The sequence below is a fragment of the Oncorhynchus nerka genome, unplaced genomic scaffold (genome assembly GCF_034236695.1).
Source record: "Oncorhynchus nerka isolate Pitt River unplaced genomic scaffold, Oner_Uvic_2.0 unplaced_scaffold_408, whole genome shotgun sequence".
Taxonomy (NCBI): Eukaryota; Metazoa; Chordata; class Actinopteri; order Salmoniformes; family Salmonidae; genus Oncorhynchus; species Oncorhynchus nerka.
Genome location: NW_027040491.1, coordinates 175,993 through 185,992, shown reverse-complemented (window position 1 = coordinate 185,992; position 10,000 = coordinate 175,993). Strand labels below are relative to the sequence as shown.

Below are 10,000 nucleotides of genomic sequence, written 5' to 3'. Positions count from 1 at the left end.
AGTCCCCACAGGATGGCGCCAGAGAGCAACGTGTCTTTAATATTGACTGTATTCTCAGCAGTCCCCACAGGATGGCGCCAGAGAGCAACATGTCTTTAATATTGACTGTATTCTCAGCAGTCCCCACAGGATGGCGCCAGAGAGCAACATGTCTTTAATATTGACTGTGTCCCCACAGGATCAGTAACATGTCTTTAATATTGACTGTATTCTCCAGTCCCCACAGGATGGCGCCAGAGAGCAACATGTCTTTAATATTGACTGTATTCTCAGCAGTCCCCACAGGATGGCGCTTTAAACAAGAGAGATTAACATGTCTTTAATATTGACTGTATTCTCAGCAGTCCCCACAGGATGGCGCTAGAGAGCAACATGTCTTTAATATTGACTGTATTCTCAGCAGTCCCCACAGGATGGCATGCTTTAATATTGACTGTATTCTCAGCAGTCCCCACAGGATGGCGCCAGACTAACATGTCTTTAATATTGACTGTATTCTCAGCAGTCCCCACAGGATGGCGCCAGACTAACATGTCTTTAATATTGACTGTATTCTCAGCAGTCCCCACATGATGGCGCCAGAGAGCAACATAACTGAGGTGTATAACTCTGTTGTTTACGCCAAACACTGTTGAGTTCCTATTTGGTCTTAAAATCAAAGTCGTAGTTGAAAGGAACTCGTCAGACTTCGTGCCACTTTCGATCATGAAAGAATCTACGTATAATTTATTAATTTGTCCGTTATTTAACTAGGCAAGTCAGTTAAGAACATATTTTTATTTTCAATGCTGGGCAGAACAAGGATCGGATAGTGTTGAGCAGAGTAGGGTAGGTTAAGGTAGGGTAGGTTAAGGTAGGGTAGGTTAAGGTAGGGTAGGTTAAGGTGGGGTAGGTTAAGGTGGGGTAGGTTAAGGGGTTATATCTGTATAGTGTAGGTTAGGGTAGGTTAAGGTGGGGTAGGTTAAGGTAGGGTAGGTTAAGGTGGGGTAGGTTAAGGTGGGGTAGGTTAAGGTGTTATATCTGTATAGTGTAGGTTAGGGTAGGTTAAGGTAAGGTAGGTTAAGGTAAGGTAGGTTAAGGTAGGGTAGGTTAAGGTAAGGTAGGTTAAGGTAAGGTAGGTTAAGGTGGGGTAGGTTAAGGTGGGGTAGGTTAAGGTAAGGTAGGTTAAGGTAAGGTAGGTTAAGGTAGGGTAGGTTAAGGTAGGTTAAGGTAGGGTAGGTTAAGGTAAGGTAGGTTAAGGGGTTATATCTGTATAGTGTAGGTTAGGGTAGGTTAAGGTGGGGTAGGTTAAGGTAAGGTAGGTTAAGGTAAGGTAGGTTAAGGTAGGGTAGGTTAAGGTAGGGTAGGTTAAGGTATGGTAGGTTAAGGTAGGTTAAGGTAGGGTAGGTTAAGGTAAGGTAGGTTAAGGTAGGGTAGGTTAAGGTAGGGTAGGTTGCAGGGTAGGTTAAGGTAGGTTATATGGGGTAGGTTAGGTAGGTTAGGGTAGGTTAAGGTAGGTAGGTTAAGGTAGGGTAGGTTAAGGTAGGTAGGTTAGGTTAAGGTGGTAGGCAGGGTAGGTTAAGGTAGGTAGGTTAGGTAGGTTAGGTTAAGGTAGGCAGGTTAAGGTGGGGTAGGTTAAGGTAGGGGTAGGTTAAGGTAGGGTAGGTTAAGGTGGGGTAGGTTGGTAGGTTAAGGTAGGTTAAATGGTAGGTTAAGGTAGGTTAGGGTAGGTAGGTAGGTTAAGGTAAGGTAGGTTAAGGTAGGGTAGGTTAGGTAGGGTAGGTTTAGGGTAGGTTAAGGTAGGGTAGGTTTAGGTAGGGTAGGTTAAGGTAAGGTAGGTTAATGTAGGGTAGGTTAAGGTAGGTTAAGGTAGGGTAGGTTAAGGGAGGGTAGGTTAAGGTAGGGTAGGTTAAGGTAGGTTAAGGTAGGGTAGGTTAAGGTAGGGTAGGTTAAGGTAGGATAGGTTAAGGTAGGGTTATAAGGGTTATATCTGGCTGAGAGAGAGGAATTTCTGGTAGTAACTCTTGGTCACATCAATCATCAGGTCCTGGGTACATTCTGGGAGCTCTCCTGAAAACAGACCTGGGAGAGAGAGAGGAGGAAGAGGAGGATGTAGAAGAGGCGGAGGAGGAAGAGTGGGGAAGAGACACCAGTTAGAAAGAGTTGAAGACAAAATCCATCACTTTTCAGGCTCATTCATCATCTCCAGCACCATACCAGTGTCTACATATGCCAAAACGCTGATGTCATCGACTAGGAGTTTTTTTTTTACGAGTATGGGGGAGGAAGTAGAGGGGGGTAGAGGGGGAGGTAGAGGCAGAAGAGGGGAGAGAGGGGGAAGGTAGAGGAGGAAGTAGAGGGGGAGGGTAGAGGGGGAGGTAGAGGCAGAGGTAGAGGAGGAAGTAGAGGGGGAGGATAGAGGGGGAGGTAGAGGCAGAAGAGGGGAGAGAGGGGGAAGGTAGAGGAGGAAGTAGAGGGGGAGGGTAGAGGGGGAGGTAGAGGCAGAAGGTAGAGGAGGAAGTAGAGGGGGAGGTAGAGGGGGAGGTAGAGGCAGAAGAGGGAGAGAGGGGGAGGAGGAAGTAGAGGGGGGGGGAGGGGGAGGTAGAAGAGGAGGAAAGAGGGGGAGGTAGAAGAGAGGAGGGTGTGTTCTGACCTGGGCATCCTGAGAACACGGTGAAGGGAGGAACCACGGTCTCAGGAGGAAGAACTGTGTTGTCTAGGATCTTACAACAATCCTTCAACACACACCGCCGGCCCTGGAACACACACACACACACACACACACACACACACACAGCATTATCAACCAGATACAGTGGCGACCGTTGCCTGGAGCAACAGAAACAACATGAACAACCAGTCGGTGTAGGAGTGACATTTCATATGTTGACAGAACACACTACCCCCATTGTGACATCACAACAGAACCTCTACAGAACACCACCGTCATGTGATGATACAAACTACAGTCATGTGACTACCCTGAAATAAATACAATCAGACCCAACTAGACAGAGACTAGTACTGTTCAGACCAGACTAGTAGAACACTGTTCAGACCAGGCTAGTAGAACATGGACCCAACTAGACAGAGACTAGTACTGTTCAGACCAGACTAGTAGAACACGGACCCAACTAGACTAGTACTGTTCAGACCAGACTAGTAGAACACTGTTCAGACCAGACTAGTAGAACATGGACCCAACAAGACAGAGACTAGTACTGTTCAGACCAGACTAGTAGAACATGGACCCAACTAGACAGAGACTAGTACTGTTCAGACCAGACTAGTAGAACATGGACCCAACTAGACAGAGACTAGTACTGTTCAGACCAGACTAGTAGAACATGGACCCAACTAGACAGAGACTAGTACTGTTCAGACCAGACTAGTAGAACATGGACCCAACAAGACAGAGACTAGTACTGTTCAGACCAGACTAGTAGAACATGGACCCAACTAGACAGAGACTAGTACTGTTCAGACCAGACTAGTAGAACATGGACCCAACTAGACAGAGACTAGTACTGTTCAGACCAGACTAGTAGAACATGGACCCAACTAGACAGAGACTAGTACTGTTCAGACCAGACTAGTAGAACATGGACCCAACTAGACAGAGACTAGTACTGTTCAGACCAGACTAGTAGAACATGGACCCAACTAGACAGAGACTAGTACTGTTCAGACCAGACTAGTAGAACATGGACCCAACTAGACAGAGACTAGTACTGTTCAGACCAGACTAGTAGAACATGGACCCAACTAGACAGAGACTAGTACTGTTCAGACCAGACTAGTAGAACATGGACCCAACTAGACAGAGACTAGTACTGTTCAGACCAGCTAGTAGAACATGGACCCAACTAGACAGAGACTAGTACTGTTCAGACCAGACTAGTAGAACATGGACCCAACTAGACAGAGACTAGTACTGTTCAGACCAGACTAGTAGAACATGGACCCAACTAGACAGAGACTAGTACTGTTCAGACCAGACTAGTAGAACACTGTTCAGACCAGACTAGTAGAACATGGACCCAACTAGACAGAGACTAGACAGAGACTAGTACTGTTCAGACCAGGCTAGTAGAACATGGACCCAACTAGACAGAGACTAGTACTGTTCAGACCAGACTAGTAGAACATGGACCCAACTAGACAGAGACTAGTACTGTTCAGACCAGACTAGTAGAACATGGACCCAACTAGACAGAGACTAGTACTGTTCAGACCAGGCTAGTAGAACATGGACCCAACTAGACAGAGACTAGTACTGTTCAGACCAGACTAGTAGAACATGGACCCAACTAGACAGAGACTAGTACTGTTCAGACCAGACTAGTAGAACATGGACCCAACTAGACAGAGACTAGTACTGTTCAGACCAGACTAGTAGAACATGGACCCAACTAGACAGAGACTAGTACTGTTCAGACCAGACTAGTAGAACATGGACCCAACTAGACAGAGACTAGTACTGTTCAGACCAGACTAGTAGAACATGGACCCAACTAGACAGAGACTAGTACTGTTCAGACCAGACTAGTAGAACATGGACCCAACTAGACAGAGACTAGTACTGTTCAGACCAGACTAGTAGAACATGGACCCAACTAGACAGAGACTAGTACTGTTCAGACCAGACTAGTAGAACATGGACCCAACTAGACAGAACTAGTACTGTTCAGACCAGACTAGTAGAACATGGACCCAACTAGACAGAGACTAGTACTGTTCAGACCAGACTAGTAGAACATGGACCCAACTAGACAGAGACTAGTACTGTTCAGACCAGACTAGTAGAACATGGACCCAACTAGACAGAGACTAGTACTGTTCAGACCAGACTAGTAGAACATGGACCCAACTAGACAGAGACTAGTACTGTTCAGACCAGACTAGTAGAACATGGACCCAACTAGACAGAGACTAGTACTGTTCAGACCAGACTAGTAGAACATGGACCCAACTAGACAGAGACTAGTACTGTTCAGACCAGACTAGTAGAACATGGACCCAACTAGACAGAGACTAGTACTGTTCAGACCAGACTAGTAGAACATGGACCCAACTAGACAGAGACTAGTACTGTTCAGACCAGACTAGTAGAACATGGACCCAACAAGACAGAGACTAGTACTGTTCAGACCAGACTAGTAGAACATGGACCCAACTAGACAGAGACTAGTACTGTTCAGACCAGACTGTGAGTAGAACATGGACCCAACTAGACAGAGACTAGTACTGTTCAGACCAGACTAGTAGAACATGGACCCAACTAGACAGAGACTAGTACTGTTCAGACCAGACTAGTAGAACATGGTAACTAGACAACTAGACTGTTCAGAGAGTAGTAGAACACTGTTCAGACCAGACTAGTAGAACATGGACCCAACTAGACAGAGACTAGTACTGTTCAGACCAGACTAGTAGAACATGGACCCAACTAGACAGAGACTAGTACTGTTCAGACCAGGCTACTAGAACATGGACCCAACTAGACAGAGACTAGTACTGTTCAGACCAGACTAGTAGAACATGGACCCAACTAGACAGAGACTAGTACTGTTCAGACCAGACTAGTAGAACATGGACCCAACTAGACAGAGACTAGTACTGTTCAGACCAGACTAGTAGAACACTGTTCAGACCAGACTAGTAGAACATGGACCCAACTAGACAGAGACTAGTACTGTTCAGACCAGACTAGTAGAACATGGACCCAACTAGACAGAGACTAGTACTGTTCAGACCAGACTAGTAGAACATGGACCCAACTAGCCCGACAGGGACAGTGAAATGTTTTCGTTCCGAGCATCACATGACCCAGATTTAGGACCTGAATGTTCCCTCGGCCAGTGTGTGTGTGTGTAACTCTGTGTGTGTGTGTGTGTGTTACTCTGTGTGTGTTACTGTGTGTGTGTGTGTTACTCTGTGTGTGTGTGTGTAACTCTGTGTGTGTGTGTGTGTGTAACTCTGTGTGTGTGTGTGTGTGTAACTCTGTGTGTGTGTGTGTGTGTGTGTGTGTAACTCTGTGTGTGTGTGTGTAACTCTGTGTGTGTGTGTGTAACTCTGTGTGTGTGTGTGTAACTCTGTGAGTGTGTGTGTAACTCTGTGAGTGTGTGTGTAACTCTGTGTGTGTGTAACTCTGTGTGTGTGTGTAACTCTGTGTGTGTGTGTAACTCTGTGTGTGTGTGTGTTACTCTGTGAGTGTGTGTAACTCTGTGAGTGTGTGTGTACTCTGTGAGTGTGTGTGACTGTGTGTTACTCTGTGAGTGTGTGTTACTCTGTGAGTGTGTGTTACTCTGTGAGTGTGTGTGACTGTGTGTGTGTGTAACTCTGTGTGTGACTGTGTGTGTGTGTGACTGTGTGTGTGTGTGACTGTGTGTTACTCTGTGAGTGTGTGTTACTCTGTGAGTGTGTGTAACTCTGTGAGTGTGTGTGTGTTACTCTGTGAGTGTGTGTGTGTTACTCTGTGAGTGTGTGTGTGTTACTCTGTGAGTGTGTGTGTGTTACTCTGTGAGTGTGTGTGTGTTACTCTGTGAGTGTGTGTGTGTTACTCTGTGAGTGTGTGTTACTCTGTGAGTGTGTGTAACTCTGTGAGTGTGTGTGACTGTGTGTGTGTGACTGTGTGTGTGTGTTACTCTGTGAGTGTGTGTGTGTAACTCTGTGAGTGTGTGTGTGTAACTCTGTGAGTGTGTGTGTGTAACTCTGTGTGTGTAACTCTGTGAGTGTGTGTGTGTTACTCTGTGAGTGTGTGTGTTACTCTGTGAGTGTGTGTGTGTTACTCTGTGAGTGTGTGTGTGTAACTCTGTGAGTGTGTGTGTTACTCTGTGAGTGTGTGTGTGTAACTCTGTGAGTGTGTGTGTAACTCTGTGAGTGTGTGTGTAACTCTGTGAGTGTGTGTTACTCTGTGAGTGTGTGTAACTCTGTGAGTGTGTGTAACTCTGTGAGTGTGTGTGTAACTCTGTGAGTGTGTGTGTAACTCTGTGAGTGTGTGTGTAACTCTGTGAGTGTGTGTGTGTAACTCTGTGAGTGTGTGTGTGTAACTCTGTGAGTGTGTGTGTGTGTAACTCTGTGAGTGTGTGTGTGTAACTCTGTGAGTGTGTGTGTAACTCTGTGAGTGTGTGTAACTCTGTGAGTGTGTGTAACTCTGTGAGTGTGTTACTCTGTGAGTGTGTGTGTGTTACTCTGTGAGTGTGTGTGTGTTACTCTGTGAGTGAGTGTGTGTAACTCTGTGCATGTGTGTAACTCTGTGTGTGTGTGTAACTCTGTGAGTGTGTGTGTGTAACTCTGTGAGTGTGTGTGTGTAACTCTGTGAGTGTGTGTGTAACTCTGTGAGTGTGTGTAACTCTGTGAGTGTGTGTAACTCTGTGAGTGTGTGTGTGTTACTCTGTGAGTGTGTGTGTGTTACTCTGTGAGTGTGTGTGTGTGTGTTACTCTGTGAGTGTGTGTGTTACTCTGTGAGTGTGTGTGTGTTACTCTGTGAGTGTGTGTGTGTTACTCTGTGAGTGTGTGTAACTCTGTGAGTGTGTGTAACTCTGTGAGTGTGTGTAACTCTGTGAGTGTGTGTAACTCTGTGAGTGTGTGTTACTCTGTGAGTGTGTGTGTGTTACTCTGTGAGTGTGTGTGTAACTCTGTGAGTGTGTGTGTGTGTAACTCTGTGAGTGTGTGTGTAACTCTGAGTGTGTGTGTGTTACTCTGTGAGTGTGTGAGTGTGTGTGTTACTCTGTGAGTGTGTGTAACTCTGTGAGTGTGTGTGTGTTACTCTGTGAGTGTGTGTAACTCTGTGAGTGTGTGTGTGTAACTCTGTGAGTGTGTGTGTGTAACTCTGTGAGTGTGTGTGTGTTACTCTGTGAGTGTGTGTGTGTAACTCTGAGTGTGTGTTACTCTGTGAGTGTGTGTGTGTTACTCTGTGAGTGTGTGTGTGTGTTACTCTGTGAGTGTGTGTGTGTTACTCTGTGAGTGTGTGTGTGTAACTCTGTGAGTGTGTGTGTGTTACTCTGTGAGTGTGTGTGTGTAACTCTGTGAGTGTGTGTAACTCTGTGAGTGTGTGTGTGTGTTACTCTGTGAGTGTGTGTAACTCACGATGACACAGTTCTTCCCGATGTGAACGTAAGATCCGATCTGAGCAGCGTTCACCACACAGTCTTCCTCTATAAACACATGGTCTCCGATGTGTAGAGGGAAGAAGGCCACTCTGGGAGGGGGGAAAGAGGGGGAGGGGTCAGAGATCATTCCTCTATAAACACATGGTCTCCGATGTGTAGAGGGAAGAAGGCCACTCTGGGAGGGGGGGAAAGAGGGGGAGGGGTCAGAGATCATTCCTCTATAAACACATGGTCTCCGATGTGTAGAGGGAAGAAGGCCACTCTGGGAGGGGGGAAAGAGGACAAGGGGTCAGAGGTCATTCCTCTATAAACACATGGTCTCCGATGTGTAGTGGGAAGAAGGCCACTCTGGGAGGGGGGGAAAGAGGACAAGGGGTCAGAGATCATTCCTCTATAAACACATGGTCTCCGATGTGTAGAGGGAAGAAGGCCACTCTGGGAGGGGGGGAAAGAGGGGGAGGGGTCAGAGGTCATTCCTCTCGAACTCTGTCGTGATGTGCTTCAGCAGTAGACCTAAACAGTAGAAACACGTTTAATTTTTTTAAGTAGCTCGAAAAGGTTGGAGACCCCTGGTCTAGAAGAAGATGGAGACCCCTGGTCTAGAAGAAGATGGAGACCCCTGGTCTAGAAGAAGATGGAGACCCCTGGTCTAGAAGAGGATGGAGGCCCCTGGTCTAGAAGAGGAGGCCCCTGGTCTAGAAGAGGAGACCCCTGGTCTAGAAGAGGAGACCCCTGGTCTAGAAGAGGAGACCCCTAGTCTAGAAGAGGAGACCCCTGGTCTAGAAGAGGAGACCCCTAGTCTAGAAGAGGAGACCCCTGGTCTAGAATAGGTTGGAGACCCCTGGTCTAGAAAAGGAGTCCCCTAGTCTAGAAGAGGAGACCCCTAGTCTAGAAGAGGAGACCCCTGGTCTAGAAGAAGATGGAGACCCCTGGTCTAGAAGAGGATGGAGGCCCCTGGTGTAGAATAGGTTGGAGACCCCTGGTCTAGAAAAGGAGTCCCCTAGTCTAGAAGAGGAGACCCCTAGTCTAGAAGAGGAGACCCCTAGTCTAGAAGAGGAGACCCCTGGTCTAGAAGAAGATGGAGACCCCTGGTCTAGAAGAAGATGGAGACCCCTGGTCTAGAAGAAGATGGAGACCCCTGGTCTAGAAGAAGATGGAGACCCCTGGTCTAGAAGAGGAGACCCCTAGTCTAGAAGAAGATGGAGACCCCTGGTCTAGAAGAGGATGGAGGCCCCTGGTGTAGAATAGGTTGGAGACCCCTGGTCTAGAAAAGGAGTCCCCTGGTCTAGAAGAAGATGGAGACCCCTGGTCTAGAAGAAGATGGAGACCCCTGGTCTAGAAGAAGATGGAGACCCCTGGTCTAGAAGAGGAGACCCCTGGTCTAGAAGAGGAGACCCCTGGTCTAGAAGAGGAGACCCCTGGTCTAGAAGAGGAGACCCCTAGTCTAGAAGAAGATGGAGACCCCTGGTCTAGAAGAGGAGACCCCTGGTCTAGAAGAGGAGACCCCTAGTCTAGAAGAAGATGGAGGCCCCTGGTGTAGAATAGGTTGGAGACCCTGGTTAGAAGAGGAGTCCCCTGGTCTAGAAAAGGAGTCCCCTGGTCTAGAAGAGGATGGAGACCCCTGGTCTAGAAGAGGATGGAGACCCCTGGTCTAGAAGAGGATGGAGACCCTGGTCTAGAAGAGGATGGAGACCCTGGTCTAGAAGAGGAGACCCTGGTCTAGAAGAGGAGACCCCTGGTCTAGAAGAGGAGACCCCTATCTAGAAGAGGAGTCCCCTGGTCTAGAAGAGGAGTCCCCTGGTCTAGAAGAGGAGACCCCTGGTCTAGAAGAGGAGACCCCTGGTCTAGAAGAGGAGTCCCCTGGTCTAGAAGAGGAGTCCCCTGGTCTAGAAGAGGAGTCCCTGGTC

At 47.4% G+C, this 10,000-nt stretch overlaps 2 protein-coding genes across 2 annotated transcripts in view; one reads left to right on the top strand and one right to left on the bottom strand.

Annotated features, from left to right (window-relative positions):
• Window positions 1-758: 758 nt before the first annotated feature.
• Window positions 759-8,235, bottom strand: LOC135571274 (dynactin subunit 5-like). The gene is made up of 4 exons (XM_065017057.1): window positions 8,071-8,235; window positions 2,633-2,735; window positions 1,962-2,061; window positions 759-1,397 (listed from the first exon to the last, which is right to left on the bottom strand). Exons 1-3 carry the CDS (start codon window positions 8,218-8,220, stop codon window positions 1,964-1,966), a joined length of 351 nt encoding a protein of 116 aa, XP_064873129.1. The 5' UTR covers window positions 8,221-8,235; the 3' UTR covers window positions 759-1,397; window positions 1,962-1,963.
• A 96-nt stretch (window positions 8,236-8,331) lies between these two features.
• The window catches only part of LOC135571275 (dynactin subunit 5-like), an 11,019-nt gene continuing 9,350 nt past the window's right edge, over window positions 8,332-10,000 (top strand). Inside the window, exon 1 of the mRNA XM_065017059.1 lies at window positions 8,332-8,381. Within this exon, the coding sequence (XP_064873131.1) occupies window positions 8,332-8,381 (50 nt within the window). The remainder of the gene's footprint in view (window positions 8,382-10,000) is intronic.

Bases quoted from the DNA above. Each gene is read 5' to 3' on its own strand.
- LOC135571274 (XM_065017057.1), bottom strand. From the start codon at position 8,220: ATGATCTCTGACCCCTCCCCCTCTTTCCCCCCTCCCAGAGTGGCCTTC. The intron at 2,736-8,070 runs GTGAGTTACACA...TGTGTGTTCCAG, and splicing joins TCGGGAAGAACTGTGTCATC to GGCCGGCGGTGTGTGTTGAA. The intron at 2,062-2,632 runs GTCAGAACACAC...TCTCTCTCCCAG, and splicing joins CGTGTTCTCAGGATGCCCAG to GTCTGTTTTCAGGAGAGCTC.